The following is a 23,634-nucleotide window of genomic DNA, read 5'->3' as shown; positions in this document are numbered from 1 at the left end:
CTAAACTACAATCCCCCCTCATGAACACCATGAGGTCATCAGCAAAACATAAATGTGTCACTTTAGGGCTCTTACACTTGGGGTGCAAAAGAAACCTGCCTCTAGCTTCTTCTTGGGACAACAAGGAAGAGAAGACCTCCATAACCATAACAAACAGGTAAGGGGAAATAGGACAGCCTTGCCTAAGGCCTTTCTTACCTTCAAAATAGCCATGAGCCCCTCCATTAACCATAATAGAGAATTTGGAGGTGGTTACACATTCCATCACCCACTGAATAAAGACCTCAGGGATATTGAACTTTCTCAAAATTTTTGCCAAAGCAGACCACCTAACAGTGTCATAAGCTTTCTTTAAGTCAATCTTGACAGTACACTTAGAAATCCCTTCCTGCCTGTGATAATTCCTGACAATTTCATGAGCCAACATAATGTTGTCTTGAATTGACCTCCCAGAAATGAAAGCAGATTGGTTCTCACTAACCAAAGAATAGATGACCCCCTTCAATCTCTCTGTAAGAATCTTAGTAATACACTTATAGATAACATTACAACAGGAAATGGGTCTAAAATCAGACAAAGAGGCAGCATTAGGAACTTTTGGAATAAGGGAAACAAGAGTAGAATTTACCTCTTTCAATAACTTACCTGCTTTGAAGAAGCTCTGGATAGCTCTAACAAAGTCATCCCCCACTATACTCCAACATTTCTTGAAGAAGAAAGAATTGAATCCATCAGGTCCAGGAGCCTTCTCTGATCCACTAGTGGAAAGAGCAAACACAATCTCATCTCTAGACACAGGCCTAATCAAACCATCCATATCAGCTTCAGGGAGAGTAGACTTGAAATCAATGGAACCCAGTATACTGGCCTCCTCATCACAAGAATTATCAGACCCCAACATGTCACTATAGTAGCTCACACACTCAGCAATAACCTCTTCCTGGGTCTCAACCTTAACTCCATTACCATTTAGAAGAGAATAAATGTTATTCCTAGACCTCCTTTCTCTGATAGAACAATGGAAGAAGGAGTTGTTATGATCATCCAAAGTTAACCACTTGACTCTGGATTTTTGCTTTAACATGGAGGTCTCTGCCTGAGCCAAATGAGAATAGGTCCTCAGAGCATCCCTCTCATGCTTCCTCAGCTCACCATTGAGAGGGTCACCATGAAGAGCCTCCTGAGCACTATCAAGGCAAGTCTTAGCTTGCACAACTTGAGAAGCCATATCACTGAACTTACCCCTCTGCCACTGAATCAACCTTGACTTTACTGCCTTCAATTTTGATACAAGACTGAACATAGGGTTCCCTTGAATGTCCTCCTTCCACACCTCTTCAACAAGCTCCATGAATTCTGGCTCATCCACCCAGCAGTTAAAAAACTTAAATGGTCTCCTCCCCCTCTGTTGAGGCCCCAACAAGGACACCACAGCTGGAGAGTGATCAGAAGAACCAGGTTGCAAAAACTCTGTCTTAGCTTCAGGAAACATCAACAACCACTCCAAATTAACCAGAACTCTGTCCAGCTTAGCCCATACCCCATTTTCTCCCTCTTGTCTATTAGACCAAGTGAAGAAACAACCAGAAAAAGCACAATCAAACAGTTGAGTGGCCTGAATACATTCTAAAAAATCAGAAAAGTGCTCAGCCCTCACACTATCACCACCACATTTTTCTTTAGCCCCCAACAGGGAATTAAAATCTCCCATGACCATCCAAGGCATATCATAGTTTAATATGAACCTATGGATGTCCCTCCAAAGTTCCCTTCTCTCACTAATGGTATTTTTAGCATACACAATGCCTAACATATACCTCTTTCCATCAGGTAAATCCAATCTAACAATAAGAATTTGATTAGACCTAAACATCAAAGCCACCACCAGCTGATTAGGGTCCCAACCCAACCAAATTCTGCCACCATCATCAGCATCATAGTTATCCAAAAATTGCCAAAAAGGATTAAATAGATTTCTGAATTCTCATCTTATTGTGACTAGCCACCCTAGTCTCCACCAAACCACACATACTTAATTTATGAACTCTAATGACGTCCTGACCTCCTTCATTCTGAGAGGACCATTAAGTCCTCTCACATTCCAACAGGCAAGCTTATCCATATTTGTTATTTGGGATAGCTATCCCATCTAACAAAGCAGAACCCCTCATGCCTGAACCCCCTGTGTCCCTAGCATGCTTAGCATTTGAACTGAACAAAGCAATCTTACCTGCTATACCCTCATTCATATTGACCTTTTCCAGTCGAACCTCCTTCTCCCTATCAGCTCCTCCTCTAAAATTGGAGCTCCCAAACCCCTTCCCAGGCCAAGGACTGCCTGGATTCACCCCAGCACAGTGTCTTTTGTTAGCAAAACCAGCCTCCTCCCTCTTCTCCACAGCTAAGGGATAAACACTGCTGGCCTTACCTCCCTTCTTCTTCCTGTGGCTAACCACTGACCATTCTCTCTCATTTCCCAAAACACCTTCACCAGAAGTAGGAGCCATAGAGCATTGCCCCCCTCCCTCAACCACTGGCAAAGGATCATGAAACTCAAGCATCAGCATATCCTCATTACCAAGGAGCTACACCCTTCATAGGAAGACTCTCATCATTCCTAGAGTCCATCTGAGTTTTACCCTGTGCCCCATCATCCCTTCCTTCAGAGTCTTTATGACCACTATTCTCATCCTGGTTCTGCTGGGGTTTAGGGACCCATTTGGGCTTAGCATTCCATCGAACACCTTGAGGGCATCTCTTACTAGTGTGCCCAAAAACCCCACAAGTCTGGCACCTCTCAGGCAACCAAGAGTATTCCACTGCTACTTCAATGGTCTTCTCTTCATCAATCATCATCTTAACAGTGCCAGCCCTCTTGGATGATCCAATTCCATCTCCACACAGACTCTAGCAAAAGCCATACGAGTCTGCTGCTCAGTAGGAGCATCTAGAATCAAAGGAACTCCCAGCACACTCGCCACCATTCCTATGCCCTTAGCATTAAACAGAACATAAGGGATATTACGAAGATTCACCCACACTGGAACAGTATTCATCTCTTCTATCTCTTCCTCTATATGCAGTTTCCATGGTCTAATTACAAACAATCTCCCAGCAATGTATATACCCTTTTCCATCACCTCCCTACGATCTTCATCAAGAGAGAATTTCATCACAAAAGCAGAAGCACCATGGACAGTCAGCTTCATCTCTCCCTTCAACTTCAAGTTCCTACGTAGAGCTCTCTCCACCACTGCATAGGACAAACGATCACCAAGAAAATAACCAAACAAAGCCTTCTCACACTGCTTTATTTGGTCCTTAAAATCCATCATATTAATCATGGCAACCTTTTCACCATTGATCAATTTAGGAGGGGAATACTTCAACCGAGCTTTGGCATTAGCATCTCCTCTACGAAAAAGATTTGCCCAGCTAGAACGGCCAAACCGAGAATCCTCATCCATATGATTATCACTATCAGAACCAATCGACTTCCCCCCACCCTCATCCATCTGTTCTGAGGTACCTCCCTGTCCTTTCAGACTCAGAGCTTCCTCACCAGACAATGGGGGAGGAACATTTGCCCCCTCAATCTCTAGCATTTACCTACGTAAATGCCAAGAAGATCGGAGACTGTCGGAAAGGAACGGACACTGTCCCCTCGCTCAAAACCAAGAAGGCCGGCAGCCCCAAGAAACTTGGACGGAATTCCCACCTGAAAAAATAGCGCCGCCCTACTCTTTCTCTCTCCTCTTATTATTAACCTGATTTTGTTGCTATCTTTATTCGTTGCTTATTAAATTTGATAGCCAGTCGTAGCCCCATAAGTACCCCTGCAATTCATGCTTGATAACGGATTCACTTGCTACCACCGAGGCAACTGCTACAACCAAATCTGCTTGGTCATCACGTAAAATCATAACCGAGTGGTTCCATTGCTTGTGCCTTGAATGTAATACCCTCTGTTTGCGTGGGAGGGTTATCAACATTCAATTGAATTCCTTCTAAAATAGATTGAGTTGTTGCCTCTTCTTCCATTTCATCTTCACTACTTGGTGGTAAAACAACCGAGAGAAATCTGCCTTCTCCCACCGTACCATCGTCCTTCATTTGAACCATAAATCGAGGTTAATCTCCAGCCTTGCCGGAGATTCCAGCCAAGAAAACCTTGAAAAATGTGGAAATCAGAAAAAAAAAAAACTTTTCTTACGCCAGTTTCTCTCTCCTCACAGCTTTTTTATAGTTCACTCCATCTTTAGCAGTTTAGTCTAGTCTTTCTATATTCATGCATTTAAACTAAGTTGTTTCCAATGTATCTAATTTCTATGCATTTAGACTAGCTTTTATTTCCCCATTTAATGTATTCTCCTCTATATAATGAGGTTTATTATGAATGGAAAAGGCAGAGAATCGGAAATTATAGAGTCTTTGTGACTTTGGATCTGTTTAGATCAACTCCTTTATCCTCTGGTTTTGGAAGAGCCATTGGTGGTGGATTTCGAGCGTCTTTATCATCTGGTGGTGGCAACTTTATCCAGGTGTGGTGTTAGCTCGATCGGTTTCTTTATCACTTTGTGGTGGCAACTTTATTAAAGTGTGGTGATGCAGATCTTCCTAGTTACTCTGTTGCGATACTCCCCTTGCACTCCGTACTCACGCTTCCGACGAAACGCATCATATTTTTAGGGGAGATTTTGACATTGACCCCCACTCTTATATCAATATTAGGACTACACCCCCGTTTTTTCAAAACTTTTGATTTACACCCCCAATAACGTAATTGCCGTTAAAGATCCACCAAGTTGTATGTGTGCAAGTGGCACATGTTCCACTGGACGAAAATGCCCTTTGGGTGCCAGAAATCAAACCAGAAACTTGTGTGCTTCCCATTACCAATAACATGAAAAGCAAATTTCACACCATACTCCCTATAATGAAGCAATCTTCTCCAAACCCAAGAGGCATTACTAGGAATAGGCATATGCCAAAAGTTTTTTTTCTTGATAAGATTAGCTTGTACCCATTCCACCCACAAAGTCTGCTTGTGACAAAAGATGTCCCAAATATGCCTAAGACAAGAAGCAATGTTGAGAGTGACAAGACTTCTCACACCAAGACCACCTTCTGCATAGGGAAAACAGATTTTACTCCAACCAACAGCAGCCTTCTTCACCCCTAGATCAGGCCCAGACCATAAAAACCTGCTAAAAAGCTTTTCCATCTCCCTCAGAGCTCTTTTGGGAAGATCAAACACACTAAGCCAAAAGAAGACCATACTTTGAAGGATGGACTGCACAATCACCATTCTACCAGCATAGGAAAGAAACCTAGTCTTCCAAGACTGAATTCTAGCCAATACTCTATCAATAAGAGGCAAACAATCAGAATACTTCAGTCTAGTAGAAATAAGGGGAAACCCAAGGTATCTAACAGGAAGAGAGGCACACTCAACCCCCAGGACATCTTGAAAACGCTGCACATCCTCATTAGATAACCCAGCAAAAAACAGAGAGATTTTCCTAGGATTTACTCTCAAACCAGTACACTCGTAAAAGATATTAAGGACCTTAGCCAAGGCCATGGCAGAGCCAAAATCACCTTTAGAGAAAACCAGAAGGTCATCAGCAAAGGCCAAACGAGTAACTAAAGGCTTACCACATTTGGGATGAAGTTGAAATCTCTTCATCTTCACCATATCAAGCATAAGCACATTAAAAACCTCCATTACCAAAACAAACAAATAAGGGGACATTGGGCAACCTTGCCTGATACCTCTTTTACCCTTGATGTAGCCAAAAGACCCCCCCCCCCCCCCCCCATTCACCATGATAGAGAAGCTGGAAGAAGAAACACAAGCATACACCAATTGTCTAAACTTACTAGGAAATCCCATCCTCTCCATAACCTTCATCAGAGCATCCCATTCTATAGTGTCATAGGCTTTTCGCAAATCTATCTTCATAACACATCTAGGGGGACCCAAGGACTTGTGATAGTCCCTAGTGAGCTCATGGGCAAGAAGAATGTTATCCTGAATACACGTGCCTGAAATAAAGCCAGACTGGCAAGGGCTAACCAGCTTAGAGATTACCTCCTTCATCCTCACAGTAATGATTTTAGAAATACATTTATAAACAATGTTGCAACAAGAGATAGGTCTAAAATCAGTGACCCGACAAGCATTCTTAGACTTTGGAATTAAAGTAACCAGAGTAGAGTTTACCTCACCCAAGAGTTGACCTGAGGAGAAGAACCTGAGCACAGCATTGGTGAAGTCATTACCAACAATATCCCAACAAACATTAAAGAAATGAGCAGTAAATCCATCTGGACCAGGGGATTCATCTGAACCAATAGTGGAAAGGGCATAAACCACTTCATCCCTAGTCACCTCACTGATCAACCTAGCAGCCTCAGACTGCTCCAAAATATACCCAAACTCCATATTATTCAGGACCTCAGGAACTCCCCTGTCATAATGAGAAGTCCCAAACATATCCTGGTAGAAAGCAACACACTCTTGAGCAACCAGTTCATTACTAGTAACCTTCTCATTCCTGTCATTATAAATGAAAGGAATATTGTTTATGGACTTTCTTTCTTTCTAGGAAGCATGAAAAAACTTTGAGTTATTATCACCAAGATGAATCTTTTGAACCCTTGATTTTTGTCTTAGCATACTCACTTCTTGCCTAGCCAGTACTAGGATGGGTGACCTCCTGGGAAGTCCTCGTGTTGCATCCCTAAAAAAAGAAAATCTTCGCTCTGGGCGATTTTTTTAGGGTTTTTCTTGCTTGCACGTTTTTCAAAGTTCTGATCTGGTTTCTGTGTTTTTTAATCCGAAATCTCCAACAAGTTTGGAGATCCTTCTCGGTTAATGGTGTTAATGAAGGATGTTGGTGCGATGGGAGAAGGAAAATACCTCTCGGCTGCACCATTACCAAGTAGTGAAGATGAAATGGAGGCAGAAATAACAGGTCAGTCGGTCTTAGGGGAAGTTCTTGAGAAGAATGATGAAAACCTTTCCACGAAAACAGAAGGTATCGTCTTCAAAGCAATGACAAAGGATCCAATGAATGGTTCTGATTCTCATGTTCAAAAGAACACAACACCTATTCGGCCAGCAGCAAGGTTCAACAAAGGCAATTCAAATTTAGCTGAAAACATCCGAAACAACTTGTTATCGGGTTCTCTTCGCAATCAAATGAGAAGTGATGATCAGCAGGTTAACCCCAGCCCTCTCCATGTTCCATTGACGAGCACCAACAGGAATAATGAAGCTCCGGCAAGGCAGCAACAACCTGCAACCATGATCCCACGTGAATCAGAAATTAGGGTTTCGGTTGAAACCTCAAATGCTGCTGGGCCGGTCCTTCACGCTGGGCCAACTTGGGGTGCCTCTAACAACTCAAATTGGACAGCATTATTCAACTCGCAACCAGATTCTAACATCGCTGATTTGAGGTACATTCCACCTATAGAAAGAGATGGCCGTGTGATAGGAAAAGTTAAAGTTTCTGATTTTGCAAACGAAATTAAGTCGTTTGACAACATCCTCATGGGTAGTTTTGTTGGAGAAAGACTAGCTTATGGACTGGTTTATAGTGTACTAACGAAAAAATGGAATCCGAAAGGTAACATGAAACTCACGGTGCACGGAAACTCAGCTTATGTCATTCACTTCTCATCTTCCGAAGATAGAAGACGAGCGATGGAATTTGAGCCAATCTTTATTGCTGGTCGGTTATTTGTAGTACGACCATGGCGTCTCAATGTAGAAAAGGAGCTTCAAGAAATGAGGAGGACCATACCAATCTGGATTACTTTGCGAAACATTCCCGTCTTTCTCTTTAATTCTAATGGTATTTCACATATTGCAAGTGTGTTGGGTGTACCCTTGATGCAGGATAGCTTAACTAAAACAAGGGAGCGGATGACGTTTGCTCGTGTTTGTGTGGAAGTAATGGCAGATAAAGAGTTACCAGATGAAATAAATATGTGTGTTGAAGATGGAGATTCCGAACATTTGGTTACGATCCAAGTTGAGTATTCTTGGAAGCCGGCTAAGTGTGGAGTGTGTACAGTGTTTGGGCACGATGAGAAAACATGTCCCAAACAACTGAAATGTAGTGTTGACACAAACACAAAAGTTAATGAGAATAGGCAATCTGTTAGTGCTCGAAAGGTGGATAATAATGTGAATTCTCGTCTAGGCACGAAAAAGCAAGATTTGAATCATCAAAGCACTAATGCTACTGGGAGGAACACCAACAACCAATCTGGTCGAAATCATGGTGCTGGTCGACAAGAAGGGGGCAGAAAACGTCCAGCCATGGTTAACACTCGGGACATAAATAAACAAAGCTCGGAGGAGGGACAAGAGAGGGACGGTGGCTGGTTAGTGGTTCAGTCGAAAGCGAGTAACTTTGCGGTTGGAGTAGGCCATTTTGATAAACTAGACCACCAACGTCGTAAGATAGCAAAAAGAAATGTCTCACCACATAGTCAACCTAAGCAACTCAATCCCCATTCAGGTAACTCTTTCTCGATTTTGTCTAACTCAGGTGATCTTCTTTTGGAGGGTCCTAGCCGAGTGTCAGAGGGGGAGGCATCGGGAAAGGACCATAATTACCATGAGGAAGAAAGCCATTTGATGCATGACACTCAAACAGAATCAGCCCTTACTTTGAGTGATATGAGATTAGAGAGTAATTTGAAGACCTCCACGGAGGTCGAAACAGCCCCCTCCACAGTTTAATGATTAATCTCGCATGTTGGAATGTGAGAGGTCTTAATGACCCTCTCCGTACGAAGAGTGTTAGAGATTTTGTGAGATTGAACCGTATTGGGTTGTGTGGTTTTTTGGAAACTCATGTCCAAGAAAGGAATAAGACTCGTATTCAGCGTAGTCTTAATTCTAACTGGACCTTTATTGATAATTACGTGGCTGTTCCGAATGGACGGATTTGGATTGGATGGGACCCGAGTAGGGTTGATTTCACTGTGTCTCATGTTGGAGGACAAGTAATTGCAGGTGGAGTTCGGTTTCCAGATGGTTCGGGTTTTCTTTTGGCAGTGGTGTATGGAAGTAATAGCACTGTTCCTCGCCGGGAACTCTGGAGGGACCTTGAGTTTCTTATGATGGGTTCTGAGGCCCCGTGGCTAGTGCTAGGTAACTTTAACACCACGATGCTGGCCAATGAGAAGAGAGGCGGTAATAACTCACCATCTCAGGGCTCCAATGAGATGTTTGACTGTGTTACCGACTTGGGCCTGTTCGATTGCCCGTTTACAGGCTGTTTCTATACATGGTCCAATAGGCAGATGGGGGTTGCTAACGTTAGTTCCAAGATTGATCGGGCTCTCATTAATAGTGGTTGGTTGTCCTGCTTCCCTCTAGCTAAAGCAGACTTCCCACCGCCTGGGGATTCAGATCACTCTCCGATCATTATACCACTTGCTGCACCCAACATACACCGGCGTACTCCATTTAGGTTTTTTAATGCCTGGACAGAGGACCCCACATTTCGAGCCCTAGTTGCTGATGTATGGAAGGTGTCAGTACGGGGTAACCCGATGTTTCGTATGGTGACTAAACTCAAAGCTTTGAAGGCTCGATTGAATGAATGGAAGAAAGATCGGTTCAATGGGGTGACGAACCAGGTAACCATTAACCGGAATTTTTTACATTCAGTGCAGGTCCGATTGCAGGGAGATCCAGCAAACCCGGTATTACGGAGGCAAGAGAGAGTAGCTACTGAAAACTATAGTAATGTTGTTCGGGCAGAAACAACAATGCTCCGTCAACGTGCTAAAGTTGAATGGCTCACTCTCGATGACAGCAATACAGCTTATTTCCATAACTTATTAAGGAGCGGAAGTCTCGGAACACTATCACTCGACTTAGTAGAGAGGATGGTTCGGTGGCTGAGGATCAAGTGGAAATAGCTAATATGTGTGTGGATTTCTATCGGGACTTATTCGGGCGAGATGAGGAGGATAATGAAGCATCAGAGCACATATCCAATATGGAGTTCTCACGACCGCTGACGGAAGCTGAAGGAGCTCTTCTTATCATGAGGGTGACCAGAGATGAAATATATGCTGCTCTGCAAACTATTGGTTCTGATCGATCGCCGGGGCCGGACGGGTTCTCTTCCCATTTTTTTAAGGCGTGTTGGTCGATTGTGGGAGACGATTTTGTGGAGGCCATTCAGAATTTCTTCAGCTCTGGAAAACTTCTCAAAGAGGTAAATTCTACTTTCGTGACTCTTATTCCTAAGATCGATAATGCTTCTTCAGTTTCAGACTTTAGACCTATATCTTGTGGTAATGTGTTGTATAAATGCATTACCAAGATACTGACTATTAGACTGAAAGGAGTAATTTATTCAATGATTAGTCCGAACCAGTCAGCCTTTATCTCTGGCCGTAACATTCAGGACAATATCATGCTAGCCCATGAGATTGTCCGGAACTATCATCGACCTGATGGTCCAGCTCGGTGTACGGTCAAGATTGACCTTAAGAAGGCGTATGATACAGTCCGTTGGTCTTCACTATTCTCAGTCCTTGGAAAGTTCCATTTTCCAAGGATATTTATAGAATGGATACGGGCTTGTGTCACTACGTCTAAGTTCTCTATTTTGGTCAATGGTGAAGCCCATGGTTATTTTGAAGGGAAACGGGGTTTACGGCAAGGCTGTCCGATATCTCCATATCTGTTTGTTTTAATGATGGAGGTATTCGCGGTTCTGATTGATCGAGAGGAAAGGGCAGGTCGATTTTGCTACACCCTAAGTGTCTAGTCCCGAAGGTTACTCACCTCTGTTTTGCAGACGATCTCATGATCTTTTTTCGAGGAGACATGGGTTCGGCCCAATCCCTAAAAGGTGTGCTAACTGGCTTTCATCGGGCGACGGGGTTGCAGGCCAACGTGCTTAAGAGTACTATCTTCTTTGCTGGTCTTTCGGCTCAAGGTCAGAGTGATATCACCACCATCCTGGAATTCGGTACTGGTTCTCTGCCTATTCGATACTTGGGACTACCCCTCATATCATCTCGTCTTACCTATAGTCATTGCATACCGCTGATAGATAAAATCAAGGGACGAATCCAATCTTGGAAGAGTCGCTTTTTATCGTTTGCGGGGCGTGTTCTTCTCATTAAGGTGGTTTTGAACAGTATGTTACTATATTGGGCAGCGGTGTTTGTTATTCCCAAAAGGGTCATGAACGACATCAACTCCATCTTTAGTAAGTTCCTTTGGTCAGGTGCTGATATGGGGTGTAAGAGAGCTCCTATTGGCTGGGAAAGCCTTTGTTACCCGACTGATGAAGGGGGCCTCGGATTTCGTAATATCGAGGTGTTGTTTGAGGCGTCTAACCTTCGCCATATATGGGATCTGGTTAGTGGTAAGAAGACTTTGTGGGCTGATTGGGTGAGAAATAATCTCATCAAAGATCAACACTTCTGGACTTTATCGGCTTCGAGTAGAAGTTCTTGGTGTTGGCGTCGGATTCTAGCCAGCAGACCGATGGCCCTTCGACTCATTTGCACTTCTTTGGGAGATGGTCATGATACCAAATTCTAGACTGATGTATGGCATCCTCGTGGTCTTCTGTTTGATGCTTTTGAGGAGACACATAGATACGACTCTTACCTTCATTTAGATGCCCGGGTTTCTCAGTTTATCGGGCTTTCAGGCTGGGTTTTCCCTATACATGTGGCAGCTATGTTAGGGAATATTGAGGTCGAGGCTAGAGAGGTGGTGGTAGATAGTACTCTTAGAGATGAGGTGATCTGGACGCCTAGCCAGAATGGAGAGTTTACTCTCAAAGAGACGTATGAAGCTATTCGACCTAGGGGAACTCGATTGAGCTGGATTTCATTAGTATGGTCACCGGGTGGTATACCAAAACATTGCTTCATCACGTGGCTTGCCTTCAGACAACGCCTCAAAACCAGATCGCTCCTGGCTAGTTGGGGTATGGCTATAGACACTTCTTGTGTATTCTATGGGGGAGACGAAGAAACGGTTTTCCACTTATTCTTTGGTTGTCCGGTTACAAAGATTATATGGGAATCGTTATTACTCAAGATGGGATATCAGAGAGTAAGTGCTGCAGATTGGGAAGGGGAGCTACAGTGGTGTATTAATCACTTTGGTGGGCTTTCTATTGCTGCCCGAGTGGGCCGTATGCTTCTAAATGCCTATGTTTATCATATTTGGAAGGAGCGGAATAATAGGGTATTTAGAAGTAATGTCATGTCACCGGAGATGATTATCCACACTATTTGTGATGAAGTGAGGATCAAGCTGAATACTGTTACCAAACGGTTTGAAGATACGGAGGAGAATCGGAGAACCATCGAGCGCTGGAATCTTACTATCTCTCTCCAGAAGCCGGTTTACACTTTATGCAAATGGACTCGGCCGATGGCTGGGAGATATATGATTAATACAAATGGTGCACTTAACGAGGTGGATGCTGGGTATGGAGCTATTATTCGAGACTCGGAGGGGACTGTTGTGAGAGCAGCTACAGGTCAGGTTGATGGACAGACTATTTTCATACACGAGCTACAGGGTGTTGAGTTGGGATTGGAGTTAGCACTTAGTGCCGGATTGCAGGAAGTTGAACTTGGTCTTGACTCGATGAATATCAAGTTACTTCTTGCAAAACCACATCAGAAATTACCATGGAGGGCGAGGCGTTTGTGGAGGAGGGTTCAAAGGCTCCGGAGTCAATTTCGGAGTTTTCGTGTCTTTCATGTCTATAGAGAAGCCAATCAGGCTGCAGATTTCCTGTCGAAGATGAAGCTTGGACCGGGGGTGACTCACTTGAATATTAGTCAACTTCCGGTGGAATTAGTCAATATCGTTAATGCGGACTCTAGAGGTACAGTGAGAATGAGGAAAGGGTGGGGCTAATGAGATGATGTAGTTTGACTTCCTTGCTGTTTTTTTGATTTTTTTTTTTTGATTTCTTATTTCTTTGTACTCATTTCGGGCTTCTCCCGCTTATCAAAATAAAAAAAAAACTTCTGAAGAGTCTCCATCTCCTTTCTAGCTTCCTGCACTTGAGAAGAGAAGCCTTGAAATCTCTTCTTCTTCCAGAGCAGTAAAGCAGATCTCACCTGCTTCAGCCTACACACCAATCTAAACATAGGATTCCCAGTCACCTTCAGTTTCCATGCATTAGCAACAACCTCCTTAAAATCCTCCTCATCAGTCCATGGACAGTAAGAAACATCTCATCTAAAGAAGCTAGATCATAGAGGAGAGAGAAAGTGCCGGGTGGAGCGATTTTGGCGGCGGCGGCTCCTTTCTTTTTTCCGACATTTGTAATCGGTGTTTCTTCTTTGTCGGCGACCTGTTCTTGAGCAAAACCTCACTCAAAACCAAAAACCAGTGAGGAAAACACAAAAGCCAATCCAAACTCAAAGCAGCCATGGTCATTTACTTCTGATTCTTATCACCCCTTGCTTGTCCTCATCAAGTAGGTGCAGCAAATCTAGATCAAACACAGAAGGGTCCAACACCTCCTCTCCCACAATAGTACCATTCTTGGACAGCCAATCAGCAGCTTGATTAAGCTCCCTGAACACATGCTTAATAGAACAACTCCCAAATTCAGCCATTAGCCCTTTAATTCTCCTGTACAAACCAGCAGCTTTCCAAGGAGGTACAAGCTCCACTGATCTAAGCAAATCACAAGCAGACTTAGAATCAGTGGCAATAACCACTTTATCCAAATTCAGACATAGTTTTATCTCTTGGGTGGTTTTACATAGAGCTGCAAAAACTAAGTTAAAACTTTATAAGTGGGGCTTGCACATTGATGTCACCTGCTGTCTTTGTTCCAATGGTGAGGAGGATGATGTTCATCTTTTCTTTAAGTGTAGTTACTCTAAGGGTATTTGGAAGGCTCTCCTCAATTTGCTGGCCTTGAGACAGACTCCTTGCTCTTCTTGGGATGCTCTGATTGATTGGTGTGTTAGGCTCTTGAGAGGGAAGGATAGTCTGGCTGTTCTTGGTAAATTAGTGTTTAATGCTTTTATTTACCATATATGGTGTGAGAGAAACAGAAGAACATTTGCTGGTACCTCCATTAGTCAAGAGGGTCTGTTGAGAAGAATCATTGAGGAGGTTCGGATGAAGATGTCTGAGCTGACTTTTGTACAGCTTCTAGTAGTCCTAGAGTGGGTAAAGTTTCTCATAATTGGAACTTGCAGCTTCAGGTCACTCCTTCCTCTGTTATTCCTTGTATTTGGGTTGCTCCTCCACCAGGTACTGTTTTGATAAATACAGATGGTTCCTATAGTAATGATCAGGCTGGTTTTGGTTGTGTTCTTAGAGATTATGCAGGCCAGGTCATCATTGGTGTTCAAGGTGGTGCTCAGCCTGTTAGTGTTCTTCACCATGAGCTCCAGACCATTAATGAAGGGCTCATTACTGCTTTGTCTCATGGTTTTGAGAATGTAACTGTTGCTTCTGATTCAAAGAATGCTTGTGATCTTTTGAATAGTGCAGATGCTACTCCTCCTTGGCAGTCCTTAAGTGTGTTTAGAAGCATCAAGAGTAACATGACTAAGTTTAGATCCTGCAGCATTGAGCATGTTTTCAGAGAGACTAACCAGCTTGCAGATTTGTTTTTTTTTTTATAATGATAAGCGGGAGGTGCCCGAACCGAATACAAAGGAATAAGAATTCAAAAAACAGCAAAGAAATCAAAATTACATCAAATCATTAGCCCCACCCTTTCCTCATCCGCACTGTTCCTCTCGAGTCCGCATTAACAATATTGACTAATTCCGCCGGTAGTTGACTAATATTCAAGTGAGTTACACCCGGTCCAAGCTTCATCTTCGACAAGAATTCAGCAGCCTGATTGGCTTTTCTATAGACATGAAAAACCCGAAAACTCCGAAATTGGCTCCGAAGCCTCTGAACTCTCTTCCACGAACGCCTTGCCCTCCATGGTAATCTCTGATGTGGTTTTGCAAGAAGTAACTTGATATTCATCGAGTCAAGACCAAGTTCAACGTCCTGCAGTCCAGCACTAAGTGCTAACTCCAATCCCAACTCAACACCTTGCAGCTTGTGTATGAAGATAGTCTGTCCATCAACCTGACCTGTGGCTGCTCTGACAACAATGGGAGTTGATTACCTTGATTGTATGTCTGTTTACTCGTGGGACCATATGTTCTTAGTGGGTTGCTTGGGCTTTGTATGGGCTGGTTTTTTTGTTGATGGTTGTTTGGCTATCTTCTTCTCTTTGTTTGGTTTCAGGTTTTCCTTAAACCTGCTGATATATGCAAAAAAAAAAAACAATCAGAATACTTAAGCCTAGAAGAAATGAGAGGTACACCCAAATACCTAACAGGAAGGGAAGCACACTCAAACCCCAGCACACCTTTGATCAACTCTACCTTAGGCCCTTGAAGACCAGCCAAAAATAAGGAACTCTTTTTTTTGCTGATCGGAAAGGCTGCTGGTTGGATTTTCCGGCCATGAAGGAGCTTTCTCACGGCAAAGATACTAGCTTAAGAGATGATGGAGAGATAGGAGAGGGGCGGTTCTTGTTGACTGGAAACCGTGTCATCAGTGAAGGTGAAGAAGCTGAAATGGAGGATGATACTTCCATGGCGGCTAAACAGACACAACCGAGCATAGGTAGGGCTGATCATGTCTCCGTCCCCATTATTTTCAAGGCAACAGCAAACCAGGTTTCTAGCCTATCAAAAGGAGTTCCTAAGCCCCATAAATCAACTCCAAAGAATGTTGTTCATATTGAAGGAGGCACGGCTCTTGGAACAAGTTCAGGGACGAACAAGAAGAAGATGATGGGTACTAACACTTTCGCTGAATCTATTAGAAACAACATGTTTTCAAGTATTCTTCGTAATCCAATGGAGTTGGTTAACACAAACATAGCAGATCCAGGAAGGCAGCAACCGGCGACGGCAACACAAGATTTTAGGTTTCCGGCTGCTGCTAGGGTTCCGGCAAGAACAAATTCACGTGAAACTGATCACATGAATCTGGGTGCCTCCAGAAATCTGGGAGGGGTGCCCCAATTCGTTCTCATTGGACAAAACTATTCAGCAACAAAATAGAACCTACTCGAGCTGCTTTGAACTATGTCTCTCCCACTGTCTTAGAAGGTCGTTTCATGGCAGAATTGAATACCTCAGATTTTGTAAACGAAATTCAGTCCTTCGACAAAATACTCATTGGTAGTTTCGTTGGCGAGAGAATGGGATTTGGTTTGGTACAGAGTGTCTTAGTGAAACAATGGCAACCGAAGGGTGAGATGACACTCACAGTACATGGGAGTTCAGCTTATGTTATTAAGTTCTCATCTTTAGAAGACAGGAAACGAGCATTGGAACACGAAACTATCTTTATCGCGGGTCGGGTCTTTATAGTAAGGCCATGGAAGCTTCACATTGAACAGGAACTCCAAGAAATGAAGACGATACCCATATGGGTAAGCTTGAGAAATATTCCTCTTCTATTCTGGAATTCCAAAGGAATTTCACACATTGCTAGTGTGTTGGGTATTCCTCTTATGCAAGATAGTTGTACGAAATCCATGGAGCGAATGGCCTTTGCACGGGTGTGTGTTGAAGTTCAAGTGGATAGGGGTTTACCCGACGAGATTGAAGTTCGAGTTAAGGATGGTACTTCAGATCATATAGTAAAGGTGCAAGTAGAATATTCATGGAAACCCAGCAAGTGTATGATGTGTCATGTGTTTGGGCATGATGACTCGACGTGTCCTAAGCGACAAAAACTTGCTGAAAATGTTACAGGCCAAGTCGTCAAAAACCCGCAACTTAGAGAAGACAGAGCACCGGATGGTAACCCTAAGGCTCGGGACCAGCAAGGTACGGTAACAACAAATCAAACGAGAAAGTTTAACGGGAAGCAAACGAACTTTAAATCTAGTAAGGGGTTTGGTTCGGGTGGTCAAAATGGTGGGAGGAAACGTCCGGCAATGGTCCCAGCTCGAGAAATTCAGCAAACACGTGAGGATAACAGAAATAACAATTAAGGATGGTCGGTGGTTAAATCTAAGGGCAGCAAACTCTATCTCGGTGGAGAACAACCAGAAAAGCTTGATCAACAACCAAGGAAGATGGCAAAGAAGGCAACAGCAACATACGACAAATCAGGCCCAAATAGCTACAATGAAGATAATTCTTTCTCAGCTCTTTCAACTTCTGGAAATTTAGACATTGATGCACATGGGGGTGAGCCGGAGGGGAGGTTAGCTGCAAATGACCGTTCCTACCATGAGGGAACAAGTCCCACTTTACATGACACACATGAGGCAACCAATCCCGATTTGACTAGTATGCGACTGGAAAACACTACCGAGACTTCTACGGAGGTCGAGGATACCTCCCAATAGTTAAATGATTAATCTTGCATGTTGGAACGTGAGAGGTCTTAATGACGCTCTCCGTACGAAGAGTGTGCGTGATTTTATGAGATTGAATAGAATTGGTTTGTGTGGATTGCTAGAAACTCATGTTCAGGAGGTTAATAAGACTCGTATTCAGCGAAGTCTTAATTCCAACTGGACTTTTATTGATAACTATAAGGCTGTTTCGGGAGGCCGGATTTGGATTGGTTGGGACCCTACTAGGGTTGAATTTACTGTGTCCTGTGTTAGAGGGCAAGTTATTGCAGGTGGTGTTCGATTTACAGATGGCTCGGGTTTTCATTTGGCAGTGGTATACGGAAGTAATAGTACTGTTCATCGCCGGGAGCTATGGAGGGACCTTGAGCTTCTTATGATGGGCTCCGAGGCTCCTTGGTTGGTGCTAGGTGACTTTAATACCACGATGTTGGCTACTGAGAAGAGAGGTGGTAATACCTCGCCATCTCAAGGTTCTAATGAGATGATTGACTGTGTAACCGATTTGGGACTGTTCGACTGCTCGTATACAGGTTGTTTTTATACTTGGTCTAACAGGCAGATGGGAGTGGCGAACATCAGTTCCAAGAATGGATACGGGCCTGTCTCACCACGTCTAAGTTCTCGTTTATGGTTAATGGTGAAGCCCATGGTTGTTTTGATGGGAAGCGAGGTCTACGGCAAGGCTGCCCGATTTCTCCATATCTGTTTGTCCTAATGATGGAGGTATTCACGGTTCTTATTGATCGAGAGGAAAGAGCTGGTCGGTTCCTGCTACACCCTAAGTGTCGAGTTCCGAAAATTACTCACCTTTGTTTCGCCGACGATCTCATGGTCTTCTTTCGAGGAGACGCTGGTTCAGATCAATCTCTAAAAGGTGTGTTAACAGGTTTTCATCGGGCGCCGGGGTTGCAGACCAATGTGACTAAGAGCACGGTTTTCTTTGCAGGTCTTTCGGCCCAAGGTCAGAGTGATATTACTAGTATTTTGGAATTCGGTACTGGTTCTCTGCCTATTCGTTATTTGGGTTTACCTCTTATATCGTCCCGTCTTACCTATAGCCATTGTATTCCGTTGATTGATAAAATCAAGGGACGAATCCAATCTTGGAAGAGTCGATTTTTATCGTTCGCGGGGCGAGTTCTCCTCGTAAAGGTGGTTTTGAATAGTATGTTACTATATTGGGCAGCAGTGTTCGTTATTCCCAAGAGAGTAATAAATGACATCAACTCCATCTTTAGTAAGTTCTTGTGGTCTGGCGTGGATATGGGGTGTAAGAGATCTCCCATTGGCTGGGAAAGCCTTTGTTACCTCACTGATGAAGAGGGACTTGGTTTTCGTAATATCGAGGTGTTGTTTGAGGCGTCAAATCTTCGTCATATATGGGACCTGGTTAGTGGTAAGACGACTTTGTGGGCTGAGTAGGTGAGAAATAATCTCATCAAAGATCAGCACTTCTAGACTTTATCGGCTTCGAGTAGAAGTTCTTGGTGTTGGCGTCGGATTCTAGCCAGCAGGCCGACGGCTCAACGACTCATTTGCACTTCTCTGGGGGACGCTCATGATACCAAATTTTGGACTGATCTATGGCATCCTCGGGGTCTTCTTTATGATGCTTTCACGGAGGGGTATAGATATGATTCTCACTTATATTTAGATGCACAGGTATCTCAGTTTATTGGGCAGTCGGGCTGGGTTTTTCCTACTCATATCACAGTTATGTTAGGGGCTATCGCGGCCGAGGCTAGAGAGGTGGTGGTAGATAATACTCTTAGAGACGAGGTGATCTGGATGCCCAGCCAGAATGGAGAGTTTACTCTCAAAGAGACGTATGAAGCAATTCGATCCAGAGGAACTCGACGGAGTTGGACTTCTCCCTTTTGGCTAGTTGGGGTATGGTTATAGACACTTCATGTGTTTTCTGTGGGGGAGATGAAGAAACGGATTTCTATCTGTTCTTTGGCTGCTCGGTTACAAAGACTATATGGGAATCACTATTACGCAAGATGGGATTTCAGAGAGTATGTATTGTTGATTGGGAAGAGGAGTTACAGTGGTGTCTTAATCACTTTGTGGGTTTTCCATTGCTGCCCGGGTGGGGCGTTTGCTTCTAAATGCCTATGTCTATCATATTTGGAAGGAGCGGAATAACAAGGTATTTAGAAGCGATGTTATGTCACCGGGGCTGATTATTCATACTATTTGCGATGAAGTGCGGATCAAGCTGAATACTATTACCAAACGGTTTGAAGATACTGGGGAGAATCGGAGGACCAGTAATCGATGGAATCTTACTATCGCTCTCCAAAAGCCGGTCTATACTTCATGTAAATGGACTCGGCCGATGACGGGGAGATATATGATTAATACCGATGGTGCTCTGAACGAGGTGGATGCGGGGTATGGAGCCATTATTCGAGATTCGGAGGGGATTGTTGTTAGAGCAGCCACGGGTCAGGTTGATGGACAAACTTTCTTTATACATGAGTTGCAGGGTGTTGAGTTGGGATTGGAGCTAGCACTTAGTACTGGGATGCAGGAAGTTGAACTTGGTCTTGATTCGATGAATATCAAGTTACTTTTTGCAAAACCAAATCAGAAATTACCATGGCGGGCGAGGTGTTTATGGAAGAGAGTTCAGAGGCTTAAGAGCCAATTTCGGAGTTTTCGGGTGTTTCATGTCTATAGGGAAGCAAACCAAGCTACTGATCACTTGTCTAAGATGAGGCTCGGACTGGGAGTAACTCAGTTGAATGCTACTCAACTGCTGGCGGAATTAGTCAATATTGTTAATGCGGACTCTAGAGGGACAATGAGAATGAGGAAAGGGTGGGGCTAATGAAATGATGTAATTTGATTTCTTTGCTGTTTTATTTAGTTTTATTTCATTGTATTCGGTTCGGGCTTCTCCCGCTTATCATTATCAAAAAAAAATAAGGAACTCTTCCTCTGATTGGCTCTCAAACCAGTACAATCATAGAAGACAGCAAGGACATCTGCTAAAACATTAGCGGACTCAACAGTCCCCTTAGAAAAAACCAACAAGTCATCAGCAAAAGCAAGATGAGTAATCTGAGGTTTAATACACTTGGGATGCAGCTGAAAGAGGCTTTTCTCCACCTTATCCAACATCAGCACATTAAAGACTTCCATGACCATTACAAAAAGATAAGAAGACACGGGACACCCTTGTCTAATGCCCCTTTTCCCTTTAATATAGCCATAGGAACTTCCATTCACAATGACTGAGAATCTAGCAGGCCTAGACACAAGCAAAAAACCCAATTTCTGAACTTGCTAGGAAATCCCATTCTCTCCATAACCTTCATGAGAGGCTCCCATTCAATAGTGTCATAAGCTTTTTGCAAATCAATTTTCATAGCACACCTAGGAGGCCCCAATACTTTATGATAGTCCCTCACCAACTCATGGGCTAAAAGTATATTATCCTGGATGCACCTCCCAGAGATGAACCCAGATCGACAAGGACTCACCAATTTGAAGATAAACTCTTTCATTCTCAAAGTCAGGATTTTAGTAATACATTTGTAGATAGTATTACAGCAGGAAATGGGCCTGAACTCAGAGACTCTAGCAGCATCCTTAGATTTGGGAACAAGAGTAACCAGGGTAGAATTTACCTCACCAAGAAGCTTTCCTGAAGAAAAAAAACCTTTGGACAGCCTCCACAAAGTCATCACCAACAATTCTTTAGCAAGCTCTGAAAAAATGGGAAGTAAACCCATCAGGACCTGGGGATTTATCAGCACCAATGCTAGCTAAGGCCTGCACCACCTCCTCTCTAGAAACCCCTCTAATCAGCTGCTCAGCTTCAAAATCCTGCAAAATATAGCCAAACTCCATGTTTTCTAGAACATCAGGAATATCCCTATTAAAGTCAGAAACACCAAACATTTGTTGATAAAAATCAACACATTCTTGGGCCACCAAGTCAGCTCTGACGACCATCTCTCCCATCTCATTATAAAGGAAAGGAATGTTATTTCTGGACTTCCTTTCCTTCAAGGAAGCATGAAAGAACTTAGTATTACCATCCCCTAGGTCAATCTTTTGAACCCTAGCTTTCTGCCTCACCATAGACTCCTCCATTCTAGCCTTCTTAACAAAAGAAGCTACTGCCTCCCTCTCAGCCTTTCTAGTCGGCTCACATAAAGGATTTTGATTCAACTTAGTCTGACAAGTCTCCATCTCCTTCCTAGCCAAAGCAACCTTATCAGAAAAGCCACCAAACTTCTTTTTCTTCCACAACATGAGAGCAGCCTTCACCTTCTTAAGTCTACTGACCAGCCTAAACATAGGGTTACCCGTCACTTCCATCAGCCAGGCTTTCTAAAACCCCTCTCCTCAGTCCAACAATTGAAAATTTTGAAAGGTCTAGGCCCCACTCCAACTTCTTCAAACAAAGTAACAAGACAAGGAGAATGATCAGAGACCCCCCGGTTGAGAAACTCAGTCCTAGCAGTCGGGAGAAGCTGAGTCTATTCAATATTAACTAAAGCTCTATCAAGCTTTAAAGCAATACAATGATCTCCCTCCTGCAAATTAGACCAAGTAAAATAACATCCTAAAAAAGGACAATCAAAGAGATGAGTGTCTCTCACACACTCTCTGAAATCCACAAGTTCACTAGCCCTCACATCAGCTCCACCCATCTTTTCCTCCACCTCCAAGATGGCATTGAAATCACCCATCACAATCCAAGGAACAGTATGAGCCTGAGCAACCTCTCTCATCTCAGCCCAAAGTCTCCTTCTGTCCACAGCTAAGTTTCTAGCATAAACACAAGCCACCATAAAGGACCTACAATCCCTCAACACCACCATAACAGTCAAACTTTGATCATTCATAGAAACCAAAGAAACATCAACCTGACAAGGGTCCCAAAGAAGCCACACTCTTCCAGTCCTATCACAGTCATAATTAGTAAGCCAACTCCAAGTAGGCATAAGAAGATTTTTCCCCTTCTCTATATTATCAACATCAACATGAGTCTCCATCAAACTACAAAGACTCAACTTATTCTCTCTAATAAACTTCACCACCTCCCTGATTCTGAGAGAGTCATTAAGCCCTCTCACATTCCAACACCCAAAACTAATCATTAGAAGTTCGAAGAGGACCCCTCCCCTTCCCACCAACTCTCACCTGACCCTCCACTACTCCACTAAACAGTGCAACTTTATTAACTACACCCACACTCCCCTCTGGAACCCCACTCACTTCCATAACATCCACCTCTTCTTCAGCAGACCCATACCCTACTTTGTCAGCTACAACAGTACCTTGAGATGGGTCAACTACACATAGTCTCTTATGAGCTATTGCCTTACTCCTATCTTCTCTATTAGCAGGAGCAGTGAGCCTCTCTTAGCCACATCCAAACTCTTATTTTTCTTAGAATTCCTAACCTGGGTCCAGCCACCCTCATCCATAAGGTCAGCAGTAGTAGAGGAAGAAGAGGCAATTCCATCCATACTTTTTGCAGAGGCCTCCTTAGAAGGAGGCAAGCTCTGAGCACAAGTAGGGCCTAAAGAAAGCTTAGAGCTCTTTGGAGGAGGCTCCCTCATAGAAGCCACACCCCTCACACGAGCTGGTCCACTCTCAGGAATTACTGCCTTCCCCTTATGGAACAGGAAGATCAGGTTCAACATTAGCCTTCTTGGAGGCATTATGTCGAACAGTAATCTTACACTTACCAACTGAATGACCAAAAGCACCACACCCAGAACACTTCATTGGTTTCCAAGCATATTCAACCTTAATATCAATATTTCTAACATTCTTAACTGAAAAAGAAATTACCTCAGGCATAAGACAATCCTTGGAGATCTCCACACACACTCTAGCATAAGCCAGCCGAGACTTCCTTCTTGTTGGTTCATCTAACATAATAGGCTTACCTAAGTGACTAGCAATCTTTGCCAACCCTTTTGGATTCCAAAGAAACATTGGAGCATTACGAAAACAAACCCAAACAGGCAAGGACTCCATTGCAGCTACATCTTCTTCAATAAACAACTCCCATGGTCGAACAAAGAACAACCGGTTAGCAATATAGAGTGGCTCCATCTCTAAAACCCTCTGTCTATCTTCCTCAAGATCAAATCGAATAATATAGGCTGCATCTCCATGTGAAATCAAAAACATATTTCCTTTGGGCTTCCATCGATCAAGTAAA

At 43.4% G+C, this 23,634-nt stretch overlaps 2 protein-coding genes across 2 annotated transcripts; one reads left to right on the top strand and one right to left on the bottom strand.

The window, feature by feature from the left end:
- Positions 1–17,430: 17,430 nt before the first annotated feature.
- On the top strand, positions 17,431–18,055 carry LOC147567789 (uncharacterized). The gene is made up of 2 exons (XM_086658232.1): positions 17,431–17,908; positions 17,994–18,055. Exons 1-2 carry the CDS (start codon positions 17,431–17,433, stop codon positions 18,053–18,055), a joined length of 540 nt encoding a protein of 179 aa, XP_086514358.1.
- Positions 18,056–21,934: 3,879 nt separating this feature from the next.
- Positions 21,935–22,453, bottom strand: LOC147567788 (uncharacterized). The gene has a single exon (XM_086658214.1). It carries the CDS (start codon positions 22,451–22,453, stop codon positions 21,935–21,937), a length of 519 nt encoding a protein of 172 aa, XP_086514340.1.
- Positions 22,454–23,634: the final 1,181 nt, after the last annotated feature.

Source organism: Eschscholzia californica, unplaced genomic scaffold (genome assembly GCF_041429995.1).
Source record: "Eschscholzia californica isolate CP2 unplaced genomic scaffold, dmEscCali1.0.p SCAF_1, whole genome shotgun sequence".
Classification (NCBI taxonomy): domain Eukaryota; kingdom Viridiplantae; phylum Streptophyta; class Magnoliopsida; order Ranunculales; family Papaveraceae; genus Eschscholzia; species Eschscholzia californica.
Note: the sequence above shows the minus strand (reverse complement) of the source record. Positions and strands in the feature narration are given on the sequence as shown.